The following is a 27125-nucleotide window of genomic DNA, read 5'->3' on the forward strand; positions in this document are numbered from 1 at the left end:
GTAAATAGTTTAAATGTAGAGCAGAATCAAAAGCAATTTGCAGTGTGGAGCAGGTCAAAGGCAAGAAACAGAGATCTTGCTGAGCAAATGTGCATCCTTCTCTGTATCTAAAGGGGCTGTGAAGCACAAGTAAGGAGCATGATGAGATGTACTATTGAGTCAATTTTCTCAGAATAGCAGGCACACTCATTCTTCCCATAGAAACGCATGAATCTATTTCATGAGGGTTTGGCCACTCACCACTCACTGCAACTGAGAAAGTGATCCAAGGACAGGCTAAACATAGTAGGCAAACAATTATAACTTAAATTTCCAGGAAGTTTTATGTACCTCATGGTACATAATATCAATTCAGACCTTAACAACTTAGAAGTACAGATCAGTGATCAAAGTATAAATCCTATAAACAGCAGAGTTACAACACAAATGAATGAAGCATAACTATATATAAGGAATTGGCTGCCCAATCCTATCCAGGGCTTACACTGAAGCATTTTGAAATTTTTACTTCTCTCTCCTGGGCTGTCTGGTTTCCCCCACTCCATAGTATGCAGCACATGCTCAGTTTGCAGTGCTGCACGGATTAGGTCCTAAGAGATGTCACTGTTTTTAGCAAATTACTCTAAGAACACAAGTCTTTACCAAGGTGTAACTTGAAATCTCATGGTATAAACATACTGATTTAACAAGAAGCTTAGATTCTGTCATCTTAGCAACCATCCTGGTAAGAAAACATCATTATTTCTTAATGCTGAAAGAACACCATAACCACATCTATACACTCTGTTAATACCTTCAGTGCTGCAGAAATGCCAAAAGAAAATACTGAAAGTGCTCAGTATTCACTGCAAAGTGTAGGTATTTGCAATGTTAAAGGATGTCTATTTCAAATCTATGGCAAAAACCTTAATGATGCTGACTGAGAGGCAATGGCTCAATGGCACCTTTCCAGAGAAAGAGTGTCTATTTTGACTGGTACAGACTGGGATGGTTGGGTGATATCACACTTGAGGGAAGGAGATGTTGAAATTCTATGGTATTTTCCAGTCCTGACCATGATAATCACCCATTGGTCTGATGTGATGGAATTCCAAACATCTACAAAAGTCTTTAGACATTCTCTGAATTGAGGAGAGAGTAGGCTGATGTTGGTGGAGATGGGTGTACTGATGTTGATGTTTTGGACATCAATGGTGTCAGTTGTCACCCCAGTTATGAACATCACAAACCCATGTTGCTATTTCACTGTTGGTGTCATGGACATTATAGAAAAGGCTACAGAGGAAAAGAGTAATCAAAGTCTCTGCTTAACAGTCCCAGAGTGCTTTGGAGTTTGCTTGTTCTTGGATGCAAAGTATTATGATCCTCTTACATGGATAGATGAAAAGCACCTATGATATGTCCCATCGGAGTAGAATTGATAATGCCAAAAGCATTATACCAGGTTTACCTGTGTGAATCACAGTAGGGTAATGGGGGCAATATTGAGAATTGCTGCCAAAGCTGAGACAAGACAGGAAGTGTTTGACTGTGCTCATGTTCAGAACTTCACACATCTAAGGTATCACCTTCAAGGAACTTAGAAGTACATTATAGATCTCCACAGCCTTTAGTAGTCCTTTTCTTCACAAACAAAGCTTATAAGTCTTATTTCAGTTTCCTTCCTAGAAGCAGCAGATGCTGCTTAAGTGAATTAGCCCTAAATCACAGAATAACAATAACAAACACCACTGAGAACAATAGATGCAGTGTTTTAAAAAAACAATAACTAAAGCTTTACAAGCAAAAGTTACACTCTACAGGGCATCCCAACATAAAAATAAGGTAGTTCCATTCAACAGTACTACAAAACTCTGGCAGGAGAAAAACAACAAATAAAACTTGGTATTAAAATGTGACACTTTGCCTCTGTTCTACTTCAAGTGTTCAAAAATAACAGGAATCTAAAACATGGGGTTGCAACTTAAAGGGAAGAAAATCTGTCTCCTCAAGACACCAAACTGGGGGATAACGTGTTCAGGAACGATCAAAATACAGGTGACAGAAGAAGCTAGCACTATACACCAAACAATCTCCAAACTACAGTGGCTTGTAGCTTGCTAGAGTGCCATGTATTTTGGACAAGATAATCACAGTAACTCTGCTTACATCTGACACTAAAATAGCCATGAATCTCCAAGGAATATGTAGACTGGAGAATCCTGAGATTGCCAAAAAGGTAGAGGGGGCTGGAGGTTTCTGACAGAAGTATTTTGAGCTAAACATCACAAGCCCCAGGAAGTATGAGAGAATAGCTGGGTTGCCTAAGCAGTGTGGATCACATCGGGACAGGCTAACAGATACTTAAGAAAACAAAAGTGATTAGATAAGGCGAGGCAAATGTTTTATCTTGTACTGTATTCAGCTTATATGATACCACTGGTGATTATAGTGTTGGTGGCAAGATATTTTTGCTTCCATCACAAAACAGTTCATTTGTTCTCCCACAAGGGGGCAGGAAGACTTTTAATATATAAGAGTTAATACCACCAGTAAAACAGTAGCCAAGTATGAGAAACGTGATACCCTTTTGCCACAAGAAACTTTTCTCCTTTGAAATATGGAACTGCCTATGCATTTTGGAGATGTTCTTTTCACTTATGAGCACTAGAAGTCTGATGTTTATTTGAATCCAGGATAGGAATTCAGGTCAACTACCAAAAGTTAGGCACAACAGCCCCTAACCCCATCCCCCTTGCTAAGTAAACTGACTACCGATTCTGAAGACCACCCAAATCAACAGGAATTTAACACATCTTTTTCTATGAAATGGCTATTGAAATAGTTTAGAAACAATCAGTCTTGCAGATCACTAGAGAGAATGCTTATAGTACCTCTAAACGCTGTATTCTTCCCTTGAAGAACATAAAAAGGGAAGAATTTGGATAAGCAGCTTCTTTGTTCTGAAGTATTTCTTTAGCTTCTTGCAATCCTGCTTTGGTATCACTGCCATCCAGAGCAAAAAAGGGGCGAACCACAGTATGGTACCACAGCAAGGCTAACCTAAAAGTATAGGCAAAAAAAAAAAATGTGCATGACAAAATCTGGTTTCCTAGTTAGAAGATATTAACATAAGATTAGGGATCCTATCCCTCTTCCGCTCTCAAATTAGACCAAATTTATCCTAATAATTCATATCTACATTTAAGTCATAGCAAGACAGGATATTTGTAACAGCTCAGTCTGGAAAGCAAATTGCCTTACAAATTGCTTATGGCACCACAGGTAGGCAGGATACAAATGAATTTAGAAGCAGAGATACCGCAAACATTTCTATTGCAGGTGATCAACTGGTGGAACAGCTAAGCCACTTTCCCACTTAAATCCAGCTTGCAATTCAGTCACGTGATCAGCTATACTATGAATGTTCAGCATACCTCAGGTTGTGCTGGGTTGCCTGGGACTGCAGCCTGACATCTTATATATTTGCGCATATATACCACTTCATTGACATAATTGTACAAAAATATATAGACAAAAATAACTCAAGATCCCCATCCAGCACCACTAATACACTTCAGTGTAAAGATGGGTGTTCTCCATTTGTGGACATTCCTCTCCACTTCAAAGGAAAGGGCAGCCCTGAAAGCACATCACTTTGTGTATACAAGGCTCCCCCACTACCAAAATGAGCCGGAGCACAAATGAGGCTCTGGGTTGGCATGTAGGACTTGGAACATGAAGACAACAGCAAATAATCTGGTGTCCATTCAGCCAAAGAGAAATAGGATGGCACACTACTGTATTCTCAATTCCTGCATTTGGAATTCTAATACTAGATGTGGTATCTGATTTTCTCGAAAAGCCCATTAAGCAAACTGGAATGAATATGCATTTACATGTCAATCAGGGATAATCAAATCAGTGCTCTCTAAATAGAAACATGTTAATAATGTGCTCCAGATTTATGATCAGGCATAGTCAACAACAAAACAGCTAAACCACTAACTAAAACAAGTGTGTCCATGTAGACTACCAGGCTATATACTTCAGTGAGATTTTCCATTAACTACAACAGGCTGTGGGCTGCATATTCGTTATTTCACCCCAAGTCAGAGACCCCTGGCGGATGGGAAGGATCCAATACACATACACAGTGGCCTTATGATAGGATTATCAGAGTCAATTGAGAGGAAAAGGATGTAAAGTAATTGCGGATGTATAACTACCCTCTCCATTGAACAGAATGGTGAAGACTGCATGCAGGAGTTCTGAAGGTCAGTTACAGAATACCCTAGGCTTTGAATCAGGGCACCCTGTGATTTGAGAAAAGTATTTGACAACTGCAACATACTGGAGCATATAGAAAAATCCTTGAATTAAAATTAGTAATTCTGTACAAGCAGGGCTTGCCCAACCATACGAGCAACTGAAGCTGTCGCCTCAGGCAGCAGATTGGTGGGGCTACCCCTCTCTATCCACTTACTGTCCTCCACTGCTCCTCCTCCTCCCTGGATTAGAAAAGGAAGAAAAAATGTGGAGGTGAGTGCTGAACCAGAACATTAGAGTAGGAGCAGAGGTTAGCACATAGGAGGGGATAAAGAGGGGCAGCGTTTGGCACGCTGCCTACAGCATCAGGAAGTCTTGGGTCAGCCCCGTGTATAAGCTTCCTTACAACTAAGTTTCAACCTACAGAGGTTTTAAGAACTGTTCATTTTATTTAGTATTTCTCATGCGAACACGTTTTTGTTCAATAAGAACAATCTGATGATGCAATCCTAAACCTCTGTGAATTAAAAGGCCCCCTTCTTAAAAGGGTCTCCAGTTTCATAAACCATGGCATGTCATTCTAGAAATTCATTCTCAGTTTTACCTGCTGATGTTTCCACCAAAACATGAGTGTGCTTTCTAACTTACGTCAGCTTGTAGTCTACTTACTTTCAGTACTAACAACCAAAGCATTGCAATATAGCTACTCACGTAGCTAAAGGGGCCTTCATGTCCTTACTTTCACTTGCATACATCAGTGAAGAAAGCCCCTGTAAGCGGTCTCCAGGGAAGCCCAGCAGGTTGATGATTTTGAGCAGGTTTGGGGGCACCATGGATATGCAAAGATGAAAAAGTCCATATCCAAAGCTCACAGCACCTTTCAGTCTGTTCAGTGAATCCTCCGTTACATCTTCTGTAGCAATATGATTATCATTTGCAGCATCACAAGTCAAGGATTCCTGAGATTTCTTCTTCTGATATAATTCCTGAAGTGTATTAATGTCCGTATAGCTCTTATTGTAGATTTTCCAAGCTTTTCTAAGGATCCACCCACCTTTTATATATGCTGAGAAGAAGAAGAAAAGGTTCCTTAAAAACAAAACACCTTTTTCAAATAGAGGGAATACACAAACTAATGGTCTCAGAACCATATTCAGTCACACAGAGATAAAGTCGGCCCACATCTTACTCAAGGGTTCTGTTTCTGAATCAGCACCTAAAGCTAAAATTGCTTATGCTCAAAATTACCTTTAAAATCCCTTTCATTTGGAAAAGAACATACTGTCTCTTTTAAAACTACAAAAGGCATGTGGGAACTGAGACCAACCTGGAAAAATCAGGTTCAAATCCCCACTCAGCAACAAAGCTTCCTGGTTGACCTTGGGCCAGTCACTATCTCGCAGCCTAACCTATCTTACAGGGTTGGTGTGAGAACAAAAAGAGGGAAGGAAATATAAATACCACTCTGAGCTCTTTGAAGGAAGGGCAGTATAAAAATGTGAAAAATAAATAAATAGTACTGAATAAGTGGAATGGCAGGCGAAGCTGACCACATTTAAACTGTCTTTGTTTGCCAAGTGCATCTACTAGAATTCCCCAGGTCTCCTAATGCCTTTATAAGGCATTAAAAAGTCACTTCCGGGTTCTCTGTGAAACTGCACGTGTTTTGTGCTCTAGGGTTCAGTCTGAGTCTGGCAGAGGCCACAGACAGAGTACCCCTCACCTCTGGAGGGGGTGCATGCAGGGGGGCCTCGCAGACATGATCCACGGATATGGGATCTACGGGTAAGGGGGCCCCTCTGTATATAGTTTACTACTGACAAGACGCTCATGAAGGAGAGTTCCAGATTTTAAAGCCAGAAAAAAAACATACAAGATGTTGTCTCTGTACAAAAAATCTCTGCATGAATCAAGCACTGTTAGTAAGAACATGGTATTACAAAGTCACAAGATGCTGTTTTCTGGGGGATTCCACCTGTTGCTCTGCCAGGGTACCCAGAACCAATACATGACAAGAAATTAAGTCACAAAGAGAAGATTACATTGTGCACAAGCCTATTACAAGAATAAATCATGAAAATGGTTTAATGACTAAAAATTGTCCATGCCCAACTGCTTGCAGTAAGCTATGCCATTAAGGTTGAACTAAGGAAACAATTTTTTTTTAGAACTACCAAACTATAGAAAATTAAGCTGTCAGTTATAATAACATTCAGATCAAGAGCCATGATTCAGCTTTATTAAGACACTAAAGTTACTGCAAGACTGTGCAGTTCGACTGCTTTATGCTGCAGAGCAAATTTTGGTACTCGTGTGGTTCACCACAAGGCAATTGTTTATACACTTTTGCTCAGCAATGCTGCAGTCAGCATGGAGAAAAAGGGAAAGAAATATACATACTGTTCTCATCACCTTGGACTGCAGACAGGGTTATTCTGAACCATTCACCCCATTCCTGATATAAGCGTTCTACTTTCCAGGCTAAAATGCTAACTTTAATAAAACATGAGATTAAAAAGAATATCTCTGTAACATAACTAATGGTGCAATCCTAACCCCTTATTTCAGTGTTTTCCAGCACTGACATAAGGGCAATGCAGCTCCAAGGTAAGGGAACAAAGATTTCCTTACTTTGAGGAGGCCTCCGTGAGTGACACCCAACTGCAGGATGCAGCATATGTCCCATTGGCACTGCTATGCCAGTGCTGGAAAGTACTGACATAAGGGGTTAGGATTGCGCCTTGTGTGTTTCAGTAATTTCCAATATCAAAAAGGAAACAATAAGGAAGGGCATATACTATCTCGCTGGGTACAGAACCAAGTATCACAGTTATCACCAAAGGAAAAGATAGCATTTGATCATCAAGAAGTTTCTGTTTTCACCAACAGACTTAACTGAACAAAGACCTACACTCAAATAACAATAGCTTGGATTGTTCTAAATATTGATTGGATAGGATCTAAACTCCCCTGTGGGAAAGCAGAAATACATCTAGTCACACACAAGGAGGGCCACCACCACCACATGGCAGTCCTTCATGCTTTATGGCAGTGATTCCTAAATTGGTGGGTTGTGACCCACCAGGGGAAATGGAAATGGGCCATGGAATGACCTGGAGGTTCGCAGCCCCCTGTGCAATCCTCCACACAGCTGCACTGAGCTCCAATTACTGGAGCTTATTTCCAATTTGCAAGATTGCAAACCAGAAGTGAGCTCCGATCTGCTACTGAAGCTCAGTGCAGCCACACAGAGGGGGCTGGAAGCCCCCATGTACTTTATAATGTCCCTGGGTCCCCGCAGCACCATGAATGCTGCAGCATCATTGGGGGCTACCTGCCACTCCAACAACTTCGTGTGATCTCAAAGTCCAGGTATGACTTTAGGAACCACTGCTTTATGGGGTGCTGCTCCTGAACTTGGTGTGCTCAGTCACTTCCTTCAATATCGTAAAATGAGAAGTTTCAAAAAGCACTATAGTTCAGTGGAGCATCCACTGTTACTGCCCACTTTTGCCTAATAAGCCAGGATTCAATGGGAAGATTTACCAGGCAGATGTGAGAAGCAGCAGAGAGAGCTCCATGGATCTTAGGGATTAGCTGGGTGTCATGAATAAGTACATGTTAGGCCTAGGTTGGCATGTGAAACCTGAACCAAACTAAGACAGTAACTGAGAAGTTGCTAGCAGTTCCCAGCTGCAGGAATGTGAGTAAATAAACAAAAGAATTGTTGTCTCTCCTTTGTTGGCCAGAAAGGAGGTAACAAGAATTACAACCCATTGGAATGTTTAGCACCTAAACAAAGGGGGGTTTGGGGTTCTTGGTTTTCGAACCCTAAAACCCTCAAGGCTCCTCTGCTCAGTAGTACTGCCACCACCCTGTACGTGCCAGTGCCTCAGTCCAGGGACACTCAGACCCTCTAGGCTAAATTCTATTCCTTGCAGGCACTGAGCTCTTTCTCCAATTAAAGCCTCAGTCCTCAAGTTACTAGACCTCAATGAGTTACTAGACCTCAGTAGCTTGCTGAACGGCTAGGCAGGATTCTGAACCTTTGTCCCTAACAGACAATGAAACAACTTAGTAAAAAGTATTTTAGTTTATTAAGCACATAAGGTTACACACACTACAATAAGGCAGCAAATGCTAGAGGCATAAACATCTAGGAAACATATCAGCAATAAAATAATAAAGCTAGCTGGCTATCTCTATTAATACCTATCTCTCACCTGGGTCAGTTACTCCTGTAGATCTCTTAGCTCCCAGGCTACCTATGGGGCCAGGTGCCCATGATGGACAATGGAGCTCACATGTGGGCAGGATGTTGCATCCAAAACCTCAGTCCAAGAAGGAACACACACACCTCATGGGCACTCATTATTATACTTCTTATGCTAATAGTACTGAGGTGACTTCATACTTATTAGCTGTCCAATCACAACCCTTCAGGAACAGAACCTTCTCGAAGTTGGCCTGGTTGTTAACCCCTCATAGTTCTTTACCCCTCCCAACTGGAGATCCACAGCTGCACTCCATCATGCTTGATAATTGGGTTGTAATTCTTGTTATATGTCCTTTCTCGCCAGCAAAGGAGAGACAACAATCCTTTTGTTTATTTGCTCACATTCCTGCAGCTGGGAACTGCTGGCCACTTCTCAGGTACACTGTCTTAGTTTGGTTCAGGCTTCACATGCCAACCTAGGCCTGTAGTAGTTGGCAACCTTCAGTCTCGAAAGACTATGGTATCGCGCTCTGAAAGGTGGTTCTGGAACAGCGTCTAGTGTGGCTGAAAAGGCCAATTCGGGAGTGACAATCCCTTCCACACTGGGAGCAAGTGCAGTCTGTCCCTGGTCTGTCTCCCTGGCTATGGGCCTTCCTTCTTTGCCTCTTAGCCTCAGACTGTTGGCCAAGTGTCTCTTCAAACTGGGAAAGGCCATGTTGCACAGCCTGCCTCCAAGCGGGCCGCTCAGAGGCCAGGGTTTCCCACTTGTTGAGGTCCACTCCCAAGGCCTTCAGATCCCTCTTGCAGATGTATCGCAGCTGTGGTCTACCTGTAGGGCGCTTTCCTTGCACGAGTTCTCCATAGAGGAGATCCTTTGGGATCCGGCCATCATCCATTCTCACGACATGACCGAGCCAACGCAGGCGTCTCTGTTTCAGTAGTGCATACATGCTAGGGATTCCAGCACATTCCAGGTACTTATTCATGACACTGGGGAAGGAAGCCCTTCAGTGGGTGTGGTTGTCAGATTCATGCCCAGCCCCTGACCCTGTGCTAGGTAAGCCAGAAAAAAATCTAGCACTTTCTTCACATACAAAAGAAACGGGAACCTGGACAGCTTAAAGTGACAGAATTTCCAGTCCCTCAGGAAGAAAAAAAATTATGATTAATATTACAATTTGCGGCTCACCTGATAATTCTTGTTTTACAAATGAAAGTACAGCGAGGTAAACTTGACAGTCTGCTACAATTATCTGCCTTTGCAGTCGATCAATCATGGATGGGGAGGCCTTTCGGCCATCAACCTTTTTTGAAAAACATGAAAGAGAAGAGTAGAAACACTGTGCAAATGACATATTATCTTAAAACAAGGCAATATTTACACATTTTTAACCTTTAAAAAAAATCCATCAAGTTCTTAAGAACACTTTCATGGCAATTATAATGCTGCACTGAAGAAATACCTTTTTCCAAGGATAGCTGAGACCTTGTGCTCAGAAATTTTGTACGATCCAGGAATATTCAAAACAGAAAAAAATACCGGATCATAATAATCAAAACAAAATCCATCACTAAAACAATCAAAATTAAGAATCACTAACCATCACTCAATCAGAAACAGCCAAGAGAAGAACAACTTAAGGGTTATCTAGAACCAAAACAGCCAGTCTTGGTTATTCATTTAAAGGCACACCATATGGCAGCAGTTTTCAAACTTCCAAGGAGAATTTGAGCCGCTCTAAGTGCTTGCAGAGGCAAGGGGAAGGCAGCAACGCAATCCCCAGGATCTGCTGTGCTGCTGCAAGCGCAGAGGAGGCTTTCCCTAGCAAGCCTTACTGGTTGCTAGGGTCTGGGGGTTCTGGGAAGCCCCGTGGGGGGGACTCTACAGGGCTCTCTGCAGCATGGAAACATTGAAAAACATGATCGCAACCCACTTCCAGTTTCGCATTCACAACCCGGAAGTCAGTCGCAATTGCATTTTTCATTAATTCCATGCTGCAGAGAGCACTGCAGAGTCCCCCCCACAGGGCTCCCCAGACTCCGTCAGCAGGTAAGGCTTGCTAGGGAAAGTCTCCTCTGCACCCGCTGGATCACATCACTGCCTTCTCCCTGCCCCTTAAAGGGGCAGAGTCCAGGGCTCTCAGGCTGGGGCGTCACGATGTCCCAGTTTGAGAACTACTGCTGTATGGGCACACTCCTGGCATGGGGGGGGGGCATGATCCACAGAAGCAACGGCTGTACTGTAAAGACCTCACTTTTTTGTGGGTGCCCATTAAACTTCTATAAAAACCATGACCTTCCAAGCAGCGTGGATGCTCTGACAGGGCATTTTGCTGCCTCCCTCTCTTCCCTGAACGTTGTTGGTTTCTCTCACCTTCCTTTTACTATGGCAAGGTAAATCTGCCATGTGTGGTAAGGGGGCGGAGATGCTCTCAACATATTGAGAACAAGAACACTGTGACCTACTGCTCACATTCCCATTGGGAAAAAAAAATATGGAATAGTGACACAAAACAAATGGCACAGTCTTTCTATACTCTACGTTAATAATGCAGGACATTCTCAAAGGGAGGCAAAGCTGAATTATTTATGGCTTATGCAGTGTGCTGCAAGAGTTCCACTGATCTAGCACAGATAAACAGTATCAGTGGGATACTTTCAGCAGGTTTACTTGCCAATATTAATCATTCTAATTTAATGGAGGATACATGCTGTCTACACGCATATAAACAAGTAGTGCTGATGGAAGTATGAACACATTGCCAGCTTCTACTAAATGAAACAGTAATAAAAAGCTCTAAAACTAATTAGGTACCAAAAAGTGAACCTCATGTGTGCCACTTTTTATTTCACAGTTTCTACTTAAAGGGAATAGCCAAGCTTCAATGACAAGTGGAGACCTCCAGGCAACTGTTGTGTCATGAAGCAGTCAGTACCCATAGAAACCTGCAACTCAACAGGCAGGAGCAATATTGAGAAGGCTTGGGCGAGGGGGGGGGGAATAAAGACCAAATGGTAATTGGCTTGTGAAAAAGAAAACCCTTTATCATCTTAACACATACAGTTTTTTTTTGTCAATGACATATTGATAAGGCTCAGTTATGAAAGCAGCAGAACTGAGTAATTTGCCAAGACGGCAGGGCTCAGAATCACAAGTAGGAGGAAGTACGACAGTTTTTATAAGTCATATTGCACTCAATGACATGGGATCACAATATGAAGATACCAAATTAGTGCACCATATAAAGTGAGGCATAATGAGAACCTTGAGCCAACAAAGCTGAAAAGGGAGGCATAATCAAGAAGGGGGGGGCATGCAAGGGGGTAATGATGGGATGAAGAAAGGGACCAGGAGAACTGCAGAGAATAAAGTCACTGGTGTGAGAATCCTGGGAATTAATAGGGGGCTCACTCAAGAGCACTTCTTCACAAGACAACCAGTCACATTCTACTAACTGTAGCATCAAACCAGCTTACAATTGTATTCCAAAAACTAAGTTCAAAACAAAACAAACCCACAGTAGACTGACTAATCTCTCTGCTGCTGCTAATCACTTCAACACCATTAAAAGTCTAACAAGATTGTCAGTTAAAAAATAATCAAAGTAGGCACTGGACAAATGGATAAGGAGAGCGAGCTGTATAGCAAGTGACATCACAGGGAAGGCCTCTCCCTGATTGCCACTCAACACCCCATCTTTACGAATAGGTCACACACAGAGATGAGATGCTTAGTGTAGCTTCAAAGAACCTTCTTATTTAGTACGGGTAGCTGCATCAGGTCACACATTGTCCAGTCTGTCAGAATGTATTCCATCAACTACTACAACTTTCTATAGCTCAACCTTTTGATCAGGCAGGGCCCTTTTCTTCACTGTGCTAGGCAGGAAATACCAAGGTCAAAAATGGATCCTGAGGCTTTCTTGAAAATCCCACAAAGTTCAGTCACTGGGGTGGTTCAAATTCAACACTGAAATGGAAAGCCCAATCATGCAAACTTTGATTACATGCCAAAGAGAGCTATGGAATGGACTTAGGAAGCATTTATATCTTGGCACATCATTTTTATTCACATCTTCGCACACTGCACTTACATTCTTCTTAATTTTATTTTTTATGGTTTCTATCACTCCTGTTTCTTCACTCTCACACAGTTTTTCAGTTGCTTTCAGGTCATCACATGCCAACTGCATTTTCTCTTCTTCGAAAGTCATCATGGCATTCTATTGAAAGATAAGAAGAGACTATTTGAATTGTAAAAAGCGACAAGTTAATCTAAATCTGCGTACTGATGCCCAAACTAAGGATGTTTCATAACTTATAAGCATTTGGAATAAGCTTACCAAGACATAACCATTTTCCAGAAGAGAACTGCATTTAAAAACCACTGGCAGACGAGTTGGGAAGTCAATAGATCAAAAAATCTCTCTCTCTCTCTCTCTCACTCACTCACCCACACCCACACCCACTACTACTGTGTAACAAATAAGGCAGTGTGGGACAAAGACTTCCTCATGGAAAAATTATATATAACTGAAGACTTCCATGGAATCAATAGATACACATAACTGAAATCACAATTAGCATTGCAGGGCATAAAGTTCTAAGTACTGTTCAGTATACTATATAGTTCCTTCGTCCTAACAGTTTAAAAAATGCAGTGAAATATTGTGAAAAATGCAGGAAACAAATCACCTGAATTCCATATTCTGTTTTTTCAATCTTAAGATGTCTAAACTTAAATGTGAAGATCTTTCAAGGGATGACTCACTGCTGTAAATTATTTTACAGAAAAGATTATTGTGGAATAAGAATGCCTCATCACTCACTTGTGTTACCTACCATGTTCATGACAAAATATCAAACACACAGAAAGTATTCAAACCAGTTGAGGTCTCAGACTCATGAAAATTCCAGTGTAGCAACTATGAACATGGAGTCATAGCATGTTGAAAAAACTGAACTCTTCAGTTTCTTACACAATAGGAAGATATTTTATTGTGTACTTTCATCATTTAATGATAGGACAGGACCAATTCGCAAGAAATTACAGCTCTTTTCTTCTCGGGTTCGGCTGATATAATGGTGCTTATAGGTTCCCAATGGAGAATAACAGCCCAATCCTATCCAACTTTCCAGACCTAGTGCAACTGCAATGCAGCCCCGGGGGTAAGGGAACAAATGTTCCCAAACCTTAAGGAGGCCTCTGTAACAGCATTTCCAACACAGGAAGCAGTGCATACCCTACGTGCATAGCAGCACCGGCACTGGAAAATTGGTAACACCAGTACTGGTAATGTGGTAACAGCCCAAGTCTAGATAAAGAATATTCATAGTTAACTATTAATTTTGATGGGCTGTCAAAATCCTCTCATTGAATTGTTTTTAACAACTCACATTCCAGCAAAAGCTGAATTAGCATTTCCTGATAGGGACTAGATACTCTCCCAAAGCAAACTCTTTGCTGTAGGTCACAGGAAATTTAAACACATACTACAGTAAGTATTTTACAAGCATTTTACAATTTGAGACATTAGCAGGTTTATGTATGGAGCACAAACATGGCAAGCGTGCCTTATTAAAATGTCAAGAGGTTGAAAATCAGAAATTATTAATTCCCCATCTCTGCTTCTTCTAACATTGCTGGATGCTTTATATACAGTTGAACCGAAAATGCTGTCATACTATATTAGCTGAAAAGAGAATTAAGTTACATAAATTGTCTTTCAGCTACTGTTATGCAAGCTATAGTTTGTATCTGCACAGCTTCTCTTAGATATAACATATCCATATTAACTCAAATGCTGCAAAGTCAAAAGCAAACAGGATAGTTTCACTTCACTTTTCACATAGCAAATTGTTTTTCAGATGGCTTTTCTAAGGGAAGATGTGAATGATACAAGCGTGCAAAGTGCTGCAGCTATATTTAGAACAGTAACTAAGCAAAAGCTTTTCTAGGTACAAGGATGCTGTGCTGGGATGCAACACTGGTTCAAGCAAACCAGCTCAAACAAGCATGGTTAAAAGTAAAAATATTTTTTTAATCATCTTTTCAATTATATCCTAAGAAGAGACAGTCAAAAGAAAAGGCTCTGTATAAAATTTATAGCTCTGGGATATTGGCACTCTGCAAGGTTTACAGAAAATATACCAAACATTCAGACACTTGGAAAGTAGGACTTGTCTACACAAAGAGCTTTCCTCTACTCCAACAATATTGTTGTTTCCCACATAATTCTGATGATGAAAAGCAAGACTACCTTTGATGCACACATACAGTCTGAGATGCTGTCAAACTCTGTAAGCAAGGATCACACAACCCCATATATATATATATATATATATATATATATATATATATATATATATATATATATATATATATATATTTTCATTGCCACATTAGCTTTTGCAGGCAAGAGACTTCTTCATCTGATACACAGTCATCATTAGAATCCCATAAGGTAGTTGGGGGGGATTATACCTACTATAATCATCACCTGATCAACAGGTTGTACCCAATGGTCTTTATGTGGATAGAGGAATGGACTGCAGTCTGAAATGTTACATTTATAACTGTAGTACTGGCATAATAGTGAATTTTCAGAAGATAATCAGTGGTAAGGCACAAATTACTCAGTATAAATCACAACTGAACATATAATATGTACATGTGCTATTAGGCCATTCAAAAGTTTGAAGATTTCAGCTATGTCACAGTTTTTGTCAAATTATTAGATATTATGGCAATAAGTGCAGAATATACCAAGATTCAAGTACTCTTTGTATGCTACTAAATAATCTTAGCAATGTTTGATTTTCAGTTCAAGGTGAGCAATGAACACCATAAAATGTAACCACACACTATCTGGATGTTCAATTCTCGGATCCTCCCACACAATCAGCTATGGCAGACAGAACTCCTAAGACCAATCTCCATCTCTCTCTCTATAGCAGCAGCTTGAAGGAAGAAGTTACTCAGTTGCTGTCCTGTAGATCAGTATCTAGATCCTGGCTTGCCAACACATACAGTGGGGCTACCGGAGATGAAGGACACTCAGGCTAAAATATTTTCATATTTACGCTGAACCCCACATTTCTGGGATCAGCAGAATTTATGCAAAGGTGTGCCAGGATCTACAGACTCACATGTCAAGCTGTTACCCAGTACCAAACTGGGTTGGAGAGAGAAAGAAGGCAGAGTTACTTTAGATGCCCACACACAGAGTTAGAGAAATTTCAACAACATATAGAGCATTCAAAATTCTTGGAAACAATGGCAGCATTGCATCTCAGCTCCTAAGATGAATGCAAGGGTTGCACATGTACACCTGTGCTGATATACTGTCCCATTCTCTGATCCAATGCAAAAAACCTGTGGAAGGAAGAATGATAGACTGATTATCCCTTATCCGGGTTGCTTGGAATGGGAAGGTGTCTGGATTTTGGATTTGTCTGTATTTCAGAATAATTGCATAAATATAATGAGAAATGCTTTCTCTTGTTCTTTTCACTGTTGCCCATATGGATTTCTGTTGGCCTCTATGACACTTTTCAACAATGTCTGTAAAGGTACACACCACAGAGCAAAGAACAGGACTTACAGCCTGCAACCTGCACTGTATGTGGGAATGAGTACAAGACCTTCTAATGTTCACACTACAGAAAACAAGTCTTGGACAAAAATGTATGGCTTTTGGAATAGTCTGGCTTTCGGATATCCGGATAAGGGATAATCTACCCATATATGCTTTTGTGTTTCAGCAGAGGTTATTTGCTAATACTATTACTGCCACATTTAGGTTGCCTAAAACACCTATGAAGAATAAAGATCTGATTCAGACCTTATGTACTCCTTTCTCCCCTTCCACATTTTTCTAGTCATAATTCCCAATTCAGTAAACAATGATTAGTACCTTGCCTCCAAACCACAATTTGACTGAGCCCACAGTTTTGAAGGGGTAGGCCTGAAGTTATAAATTGGAAGCAACAGCAGAGTGATACAAATAAATTTTGATTTGCATTTTCAAAAAGTGACACCAGAAAAGAAAAATACAAGGGCGTACATCACACATTGTACATACAATGTATCTTAGGAAATGAAATACTGGCACATGGGTACTTTGAATGCACCTACCAAAAAGCTGACAAAGCTGGCTCCAAAACTCATTAATGGACTATGATTTCTGAAAAGAAATGGGAAAAAAGGATAAATAACACATACATACAAACATTACCTATCACTACCTGACCATCGATAATTTGATAAACGTCTTTGATTGACGCAGATGAATTACACCAAATTACTTCTCCAATATTCGGGACAACATGACAGGCATTTCACAGCACTGTATCAAGGTTAATACACAGATTCCAGTTAACAAAATCTATTTTTTAAAAAAAACAACTCAATTGTTCAATATGCAAAGATGATTCAATTTTCCCAAAGAATTTGGTTTGAAAACTGCATTTTTGATTTTCAAAATCCCCAAGATAAAATGAAATTCAGAACAATGTATTTTTTTAAAAGTGAGAATCAGAATAGCATGAACTGCATGAAACTAGTGACTGCATGAATTTAATCAACATGAAAGGAAATGCTTTCTAAGCTATAATCCACTGAAGCTCTATAGTCACTCAAGGAAGAATCAGGACTGTGGCGCAGAGGGTTCCTGGGCATTTCCCCCCTCAGACTGCAATCCTAACCATACTTTCCTGAGGGTAAGCCCCATTGAACAAAATAGGACTTACTTCTGAGTAGACCTGGTTAGGATTGTGCCCTTAGTCACACAATTTTTGACTGAGTTTTGAAGAGGCAAATCACTTCTCAGTTTAACAGTGCAAGTAGTTATAGCTTCAGACAAATTTTCAGCATTGTCCTTCATCTCTTGTGGATTACAGGCCTAATCTTCAATTACACAGACGATTGCAAAGCAATACCCAATAGAAAGAAAGTTAAGAGCAAAAAAGTGTTGAAAGGCTTATCTTACCTTACCCAAGTGTTCAAAGAGGCTTACAAAAAAGGTGCCTCCTGAATACACATATTTACCCTTGAATTAGAAACAAAGGGTTCTATGTAATATCATACGCTCGTAGTCACAGAACAGATGGAAGATCAGGGTTCTTGATTATGAAAGATTAAAAGCTATTGTACCTTAAACTGATGAACACTGAACAGTCACTGTATGTTTAAATTTACAGATGACAGTTGATATTAGGTTTTTAAGCACCTAACTCAGCTTATTCAATTGTGCGACATGGGACATCTGAACATTCATGATTACAGTCAAGCTATGTCACTGATTTCAATGGAAATCACACATGCATAACTGCATGTTGGACTGTGACCACAGAGTCTTTTCAGACTGTCATGTCCTATATGTAGTTAACAGCACATGCTAACATTCTCACACACACACACACACACACACACACACACACACACACACCCTCTACTGTATGAATTTATACATCTGAGTAGTTCTGTTCATCTATTGAACACACAGCAGAAGTACAATATCTAAATCAATCCTTGAATGGATCCTCTTAATCCACTATAATTACTAAGGCACTTGAAAAGGGTGATTTGTGCAGTGAACATGGTTACTGCCCCCAAATCTCCTCACTAAATAGAATGATTTTGCAAGTGCAATGATGCTTTATGGCAGTGCTTCCCAAACTCCTACAAGGGAATTGGGAGCACTGTAAATACATGTGGGGGAGGGGAGGAGACAGCAACATGATCCCCAGGATTGTGCTGCTGCAGGGGACAGGAGGTTTTTTACCTACCTGCAGCCACTGCTGCAGTCCTGGGGGTCCAGGGAGCCCCCTGCAGGGCTCCCCCTGCCTGAAAAAATCATTTAAAAAAGAGAAAATAGACACTTCCTGCTTCATTGCAAAAACCAGGTGCCTTTTTCTAGACATTTGAAGGCAGGGAAGCCCCACAGAAGGCTCCCCTGACCCCCTGGACCTCTTAGGACTGCAGCACTGGCTGTAGGTAAGTGCAAACACCTCCCCAAACCCTGGCAGCAGTGCAATCCTGGGGATTGTGTTGCTGCCTTCCCCTGCCCCTTAAAGGGGTTAGGGGAAGTTAGATTATTCCTGCCATCCCTCCATTTGTCGAGTGCACCCGTGCAAAGTCCATTCTTGTATATGAAGAACTTTGGATCACAACCTGGAATATCTTCACAATTATTAAGATGTTTCCATTTGGCCTATCTACAAGACTAAGTATTCCTCACTGTTATATCTGTGAACCCAGTGCCTAAAATTCCAAACTTCCTTGAATCAGATTTTAATTCTGTAGATTACTACACCTATATTACACAAAAAGACACCTACTTTCATTAATTTTTAATTTATACTTGTGATCAATGTGTATCATACTTTACAAAGTAACAGCAAAAAGATGAGACCCTGCCTTGAAGATCTTACAGTCTAAAATCCAAATAGCAAAAGTAACTGAGAGAGACTATACATTCAGTTAAGTTGCGTGTGCTAAGGTAGTTACAGCAGAGGATGATACATTCAGTTAAATTGCATGTGCTAAGGCAGTTACAACAGAGGATGAAGACTAAGGGATTAAAGCCAACTGCAACAGGAAAGGGAAGTAGAAGAAGAAAAGAAAAAGGAAGGTTTTAAGGAAGAGAATGACTGCACCACACAGGGTTATGGGAGGGCGTTTCAGGAATATGGGAAGCAAAGGTGGAGTCATTTAAGGCAACAGGAGACTTTTAGACAGGTACACATACACAAGACTGAAAGAAGCACCAAGAATGCTATCTGTACTTCAAAAGATGCTCTTGTCATGCTACCCACAAAGGCATAGCAAAAAAAGTTTTTCTAAAAAGAGAAAGTCCAACAAAAACAACATCCTTAGAGGAGATACTAAATTTTAAAATTAAAAAATATAATTAAATTATTACAAGCTATTCCTTCGTGAACACAAGGGGTTCAGAATCGGTTCTGGCTTTTTTCCTTTGGCAAGCTTCTTGCACTAGTCCTTTCGCAGACTGGCACCTTTGAATCCAAGCTTCCCCCCCCTTAATATATCTTATAAACCTGCCACAAAGATAAAAAGTCTGTAAGCAAAGTGTAGCATATACATCAACAACATGACTTGCTGACAAATTGAATATAGAGAAGGATGAATTAGGGATAAAGTCAAGGCTTCATGCCTGATCAACAAAGCAATAGTGACACTGTCAATGGATACAGAGAATATACAAGAAGGCATGGGAGGTAAGATGTCTTTAGCATACTGAGCTTGGGACAGCTATGAAATACCCAAGCAGAAATACCAGGCAGTTGGACATGTAGGACTGGATGGAGGAGAAAAGCCAAGACACAAAGACTTGGTAGACCTAGGGTATCAGTGTTCGGGTGGTATGCAGTATTAGAAGAGGCAGCCCAGGGACAAAGGGAAAGAAAAAAATAGAACTAAAGATAGAAGAAATCCAATAGAAAAGAGGAAGGCAGAAGAGTTTCTCCCACTGAAACATTACTTGAGTGATTAGACATGTGAGGAGAAAACTAGCTGAATCACAGAAGGTGAAATCTCACAAAGCCACAAAATATGACGAGGACTAGTATTCCACCAAGATAGACATGGACCAAGAAAACTCTGACAAAATACACACAGCCAAAAAACTTGCTGCAGAACCATTCTCAAAGCTGCTGCTCAAACTCTGATTAGATAAGTGAGAAGGTACTTGCTCCACCTCTCTAGGCAGCAGAACAGTCACTCCAGGGTTGGAGACGAGAGGCAGACTCCTGGGTCAAAAGTTCTAGACATTTCCAAGAACATTTGCTTTGTGCGAATTCAGGTATCAATAGTGGAAATGTACAAGGAAGAACAGAAGAGAGTGATCGATTGTATGATAGGCAGCAGAGATCAAGGAGGGCAACAGCAGAGTAGGGAACTGGTTACAAGGGGCTGGGAGACAACAGGATTGAGAGGGCACATGAAGGAATCTGAGGGGGACAGCCAGCTATTCCGAGCATCAAGTGAGAAAGAAAAGAAAAGGTTAGAGAAGGTGTATGACAAGAAAAAAAAATGTGCAGAGATGCCAAGCAGGTTGCATCAGTATCACAGGAGGAAGAAAAGCTCTGAGAAGGAAGCAAGCAGGGAGGGGCAGAGAACAGGAGGAGATCAAAAGTCAAAAGAGGCACTGAGATCAGAAGAGGCACTGAGGATTCCTGTATTTGGCATGGACCACACTATCGGAGTAGTGCTGCTTCTCCTGCTGGAGAGAAGAGGAGAAAGACGAAGGATTTATAATGGACAGATATTGGACTTCTACTTTGTTCTCCTTCAGAAGAATTCAGCCAAGCTAGTTCTCTAGTCACATCCCTCCTCCACTTTCAACATTTAGACATCTTTAAAGGTTCAAGATGGCCAAAGAAATTAGTCTCAGGCTGAAAAATCCAGAGCAGCACATCCCTTGTTTGCAGAAATTTAATAATCTAAGGGACAATTTTCCAGTCTTTAATGATACAGTAACATCTGCTGCCTGCCTAAGGGCACAGCCAACACCAAGGTTGCATACTTCACGCTATAAGGAAAAATCACAAAGAAGCAAAGCTCATGCTGTCAGGGGCTACTGGAAGACATTATGTTTACTCACAGTCAGAACAAACGGAAGTTGATTCTAAGTTTATTTTTATTTTTTTAAGTGCTTCATTATTAAATGATATTGTGGTATGCAGAAAATGGTTTAAAAGATATAAGGAGATACAAGAACACTTGCTAAATGTATGCTACAGAAAATTGGTATTCTAATAAAACTACTGTTGTTGCTGTTCAGTCCTTAAGTCGTGTCCGACTCTTTGTGACCCCATGGACCAAGCACTCCAGGCCCTCCTATCTACCACTAACATCCGCAGTTTGTCCAATTTCATGTTCACTGCCTCCGTGACACTATCTAACCATCTCATCCTCTATTACTTTGCAGTTAAATAAAATGACTTAGGGCGCATTCCTAACCCCTTATGTCAGTACTTTCCAGCACTGCCATAGCGGTGCCAATGGGACGTGTGTTGCATCCTGCAGCTGGAAAACACTGACATAAGGGGTTAGGATTGCGCCCTTAGTTGCTTGAATGTTCTGTAATGTTATCTGTAGCAGAGGACTAATTCTCAGATCCAACAAACACACATGTCTTTCCAAAGATCAACAGGAATGGTCACTTGTGAACCTCAGGAAGGAGCAGGTTTCAGAGCCACAAGCCACTGCAGAAACGACCCTGCAGCAGTTCCTGCTTGCACTCAGCAGTCTAAAACACGTGCACGGGTGGGAAGGCTTATATGGGAAGGAACTCCCTCCACGACATGCAGCCCACTGTCTTACACCATCCCCCAGGTCCAGAAATGAACAAAAAGTTTGGGTTGGTTGGCAAAATAGTTCCCATTTCCCCTCCCTATCCTGTATCAATTAAAGACAATGATTTGAAAACGAGGGGAACTTCACATTACCATATTTGAACATGAAGGTTACAAATGCATGTATGATGCATTGATGATGGTGATGGCAGGATTGCTGTTTTTCAGAACAGCACAGCTGGCATGCCAGATACAACTAGAGCCAGTTCCAGGAACATTCCCAGTCTGTAAGTTTACTGTACCAGAAGAACAGAGACCCCACCAGTATCTTGCTGAGCTTATGTTTGGAAACAGCTCCCAAAACACTGCAAGCTGCTTTCTTACTTGCTTCAAATCTCTCCTTAAAACTCAGCACTTCTGTGGTGTCTTTCTATGTGCCTCAGTCCTCTTCCCTACTTTAAGGATGCAATCCTGACGTGCACTGGAGCAGGCCAGCCAGCAGGCCTCCGTTGCATCCAGCGCAAGTTTGGGGCCAGAATTGGTGCAACCCAAGGCAGGGGAAAACTTTTCCCTTACCCTGTGTTGTGCTGCACTGGCTCCAATGGGTCTACTCAGATCTGGGCCACCTCAGGAGGTGGTGCAAATCCAAGCAGAGCAGCCAGAGGCTGCTCTACAACGCCTGGGAATGGGGTCAGGATCAGGCAGGATCTGGCAGAATCCTGACCCCGCCTCCAGGAATGCCTGCTGCCGACTCTCCCCCCCGGCCCGAAACGACTGCTTCCCACCCTCCCCATGCCCCCCCTCCCCCAGACCCATGTTGGTTGATGCAAATTTACCCTGCTGGAACTGGATCCGGTGCAGGTGCACTGGCCTCAATTTGAAAGTCTGTGCAAACGTGCCTTGCAGCACATTTGCGACACCCCCAGGTCAGCACAAGTGACTTGTGCCAGCCTAACCTGGGGGTTAGGATTGTGCTGCACCTAAGCTAAGCATGTATAACTAAAGAATTGCAAATGCTGCTCTTGTTTATCCTTTACTCCCACTTCTGTCCCCCCACTCATCATTTCCCTTGCACCAGTGTTAAAGATTGTAAGCCCCTCCAGTAGAGACCAGTCTTTATGAGAAAGAAACATGCACACTTTTCTATCAAAAGTGCCATGCACACTTACGGTGCTCTATATAAAGAAAAAGCACAACAACCATATCACCAAAAACAGACCAGCTGTGCCCCCCACCTGAGAGCATCTGAATTGTCCACCATCATCTCTGGATTCACCTCCAGTGTATTAGGCCTGACCCAAAGGATGAGAACACTGGTTTAAGACAAATTACTGCTCAGGTTTTACACAAAGGTGGGAGTCCTCACCATATTATTGGCACTATACTAAAAAAAAAAAAACTCCAGAAGACCATATTCAGCCCCTTCATGTAGCCATTAAGTAATATAACTGACAATATAGAACACAATGTACTACCATAAATAATTCCCATGATGCAGAGCCAGCAAATGACCTCTGCTTAAGCCTAGTGAACAGAACCAGCCCAAAACAGACTTGGGGTGCAATCCTAACCCCTTATGTCAGTACCTTCCAGCACTGGCATAGCGGTTCCAATGGGGCATGTGCTACATCCTGCAGTGGGTGGCACTCACGGAGGCCTCCTCAAAGTAAGGGAATGTTTGTTCCCTTACCTCAGAGCTGCATTGCCCTTATGTCAGAGCTGGTAAGTACTGACATAAGGGGTTAGGATTGCACCCTTACTGGTATGTATCAGAAGTAATGTCAATATATATAATTAACATGCAAACTCCTAGTGTAAGTATTGGTGTTAGCATCTATTTCGCTAATGGGTTCATCACTTGCTCACTGACTTCGCAATAGCTTTTGATTATTACTGGTACATTCTTCAGAGACAACTGGAAAAAAATTGCACTGTACAATACTTTTTGCACGTTGTGCAAATATTGCACTGCTCATATTGGGACCAAAGTACCAATATCTTGGTTCTAAACTTTCCATTAAAATAGCCTTTAGGGCAACTTAGAAAACCAGTACAAAAATGTATATAGGGAGGGAGTTCCACAAACAGGACATGTCCACAGAAAGGTCCTGTCTAGTATTCATCTACTTACAATTCAGCATTGCTACCAAGAAATCTGCTACACTGAAGCACTGCTACTGTGGAATTCCTTATTTGCAGTAGCCCAGACTCCAGAGCTACCTGATCTAGCTATTCCTTCCCTACCAATTAAGACCTGGGCCTTAATGGCATTTTTGTGTTTACCCCATGTCTTCTCAGTTCCATCCTTCCACATCACTTCTTTTTGCAACTTTCATGTACTTTGACCCCTCTTTCACTCATGCTGCTCTTCAACTTTCTTTCCATACAGCTTTTCCATTATGCAAGAGGTTGTGGGGAAGCCAATATTCCCTCCTACAAAATACACAGAACATTACAACACAAGCTGATCTCAAATTAACCAAGATGTGGAAAAAAGAGAAAAATAAAGAATGGCACATATATTAATTCAATCAGTAAATACTTTCTGCTTGGGTCTGAATAATATCTTTAATTGCCACAGAGTTAAAAAAAATAAGTTTCCTGGGAAACATCGTTTTCACTGATGATTATATGTATCTTCATTAGCTTGCCAGCAAGAATATATTCCTTCAGGAACGTGTGCCCTAATTAAGATACAAAACACAAGATAAGCAGCAAGAATAAAAAGCAATGTCTGAAAGTCACTCTTCATTACTTCAAGTGTTGATAACATATATAGAATATATGCAAATTTTACTGTTAGTTCAATGATTGACTTTAACTGGAATTTCTACAGAAGTATTCAAGGCCACTTACAACCACAGAAGACAGTGCTACAATAATAGTAATAAAAATTATAAGGACACAGTCAAAGAACAGCAACAGCTCTCAGTAACAAAATTCTGAACAAGCTTCCTAGAAAACAACTGTTTCTCTTTCTAGAAAAGAAAATGTACAGTACCACCTCCAATAATATTGCTTCCTTTACCGCTGTTTCACTGCAGCACTTTTTTCCTGAGTTGACTGTCTGCTGCAAATGAGAGCAGCACATTCTGGTTGAACAGAACCAGTTTCCTGCCTTATCTCCTATAATGTCTCCTGTTGCACTAACTTCCTCATAGTCCAACAGGCTGCTTGGCAGATTTCCTGCTTTTACTGTATTTAAAGATATGTTTCTGCTTGCCATGATTTTTTAAGACATGTACTCATACATTCTTTTTTATATGCTTTGTTTCAGCTTATATTTCTTTGGCTCGAGTTGTGCTCCTTTTGTTCTCTTTGAGTCAGACTTTCTTTTTCAGAAGAAGCCTTCTTGCTTTTTATCAACTCCACTCACAAGCCATGCTGGCATCCTCCAGGACCTGGCAGTATTTTACATGAGGTATACATTCTAGACAAGCTTTTAAGATTGTCATTTTAAATAATTCTGCAGAGGTTTTACCCTCTTGACTTTCTCTTTCAGCCTCCTTTTATTCTCCTCATTTTCAGATGTGCCCTCCTGTTGCTGTCAAATGTGTCCATACTGGAATTCCTTGAAAACTTGCCAGTTATATATTTTGTGCACTGAACTGCACAAATGAACTATTATCACTGTTTCCTATCGGTTCAATGCCATCTACATCTTACACCAAGATGATCCTGGGAGTTATATAGGACAAGGTTGGGGGTTGCCTCCCCTCTGGTTGGTTTCAAGACCAACTGTTCTAGGGCAGTCTTATACAGTGCAATCCTATGCATATTTACTCAAAAATAAATGTGCTCAGTGAGTGAGAATTGTTAAATGTGCTCAATAAGTGGGAGCATATCTAGAAAATTTCTGTCATGACCAGAACATGAATTTATCCAATCTACATGAGGGTAATTAAAGCTTCCCATTACTCCTTTGGATATCTCCTTGACTTCTTTCTCCAAGTCAAGAACGCTCTCAGCATTTTCATCAGGAGAGTAATAGCATATCTCCAGTACTACATTCTCTGGGTTTCAAGTTTTCACCCACTATGATTATGTAGAAGGGTCATGTTCCCAAGTTTTCTAATTTGTTGGATTCTATACCTTTTATAGTATAGATTTTGATTCTAGAACTTTTTTGACATACTGAGCTACACCACTCCCAATACATCCTTCCCTGTCCCTATTATAGAATTTTGTCATGGAACAAGTTTCTTGCTTGTTCTCCCTGTCCCTCCATGTTTCCATTATGCTCATTACAGCTATGTTTCTCTTTTGCACTCCAGTTTCCCACATCTTGGAGCAGTGGCTTTTTGCTTTAGCATATTTATACACCACTTTTCTGGTACATAAAGTGATGCACAACATAAAAATTAAACATACAGAAGGGAAAAAGATTTAAATAAAAACATTAGAATAAACCCACTATAACAAAAACATTACAAGAGCAGATTATAATAAAAAACAGCTATAACATAAAAGCACAACATAAAAGCTTTACTCTCACAGACACATGGGAGCTGAGGATCCCTTATTATTGGAACCAGAAGTCTTTTAGATTTCTGAATTTTTTGGATTTTGGAATAGTTGCACATAAACTTTATATATGTGCACTCGTAGCCTCCTTCCATCATTACCTCCCCACTCCCATAGGCTGTCCCAAAGGAAGGCCTCCCATGTCCCTCAGTTGAGCTAATCCTCCCAGTTAGTAGAGTTGGTTCTCCAAGATGATAGAAAATCATACATCCTACAAGCAGGCTTGATGATCTGGTCAGTAATACTCAGCAAGTACTGCAGATCATGTAGGAGCCCCATTAATTTAATTGACTCAGAACAATCCAAGCCTGAGTCACTTTAAACTGTTTCCCAGTGGCTCAGAGATCCTACACTGATCTGTTAGCAGCTGAATGAACCATCCATCACTCAGAATGGGCAGATCACACAGGAAGTTTTCACCGAAGTGGTTTGTCTTCATATGGGTCAACATGGCCAACAAGAGAACTTCTCAAAGGAACTGCCTGAATTATATTATTTTAACATTTGCAGAGTGACTTGAAATTCAGCGACAGGGGAGCAGCCAGTTCATCACTGCAGGAATTACTAAATCAGCCTAGACACATGTGTGTTGCTTTAAGGCATATGCTTTTGTATAAGCAAGAGACACCAACAAAGTTTACTTAGCCTTACAGTGCCACAAGACACACTGTCTTTGCTGTTAACAGACTTGCACATCTACACCTCCAGAAGTTATTTAGCTGAAGACTCTCCTGGTATATCATACCCACATTTCATCCGGATCCAACTTGGTTCAACATATCTGCAATCCCCCCCACCCCGAGTTCTCGGTACTGTG

At 41.0% G+C, this 27125-nt stretch overlaps 1 protein-coding gene across 1 annotated transcript in view; it reads right to left on the reverse strand.

Annotated features, from left to right (window-relative positions):
- Nucleotides 1-27125, reverse strand: part of TTC39C (tetratricopeptide repeat domain 39C) — a 60216-nt gene that overhangs the window by 17975 nt on the left and 15116 nt on the right. Inside the window, exons 2-6 of the mRNA XM_066626078.1 lie at nt 16602-16650; nt 12559-12687; nt 9654-9768; nt 4960-5314; nt 2874-3042 (exon numbers count right to left, since the gene is read on the reverse strand). Of these exons, the coding sequence (XP_066482175.1) occupies nt 2874-3042; nt 4960-5314; nt 9654-9768; nt 12559-12687; nt 16602-16650 (817 nt within the window). The remainder of the gene's footprint in view (nt 1-2873; nt 3043-4959; nt 5315-9653; nt 9769-12558; nt 12688-16601; nt 16651-27125) is intronic.

Source organism: Tiliqua scincoides, chromosome 4, assembly GCF_035046505.1.
Source record: "Tiliqua scincoides isolate rTilSci1 chromosome 4, rTilSci1.hap2, whole genome shotgun sequence".
NCBI classification, from domain to species: Eukaryota; Metazoa; Chordata; class Lepidosauria; order Squamata; family Scincidae; genus Tiliqua; species Tiliqua scincoides.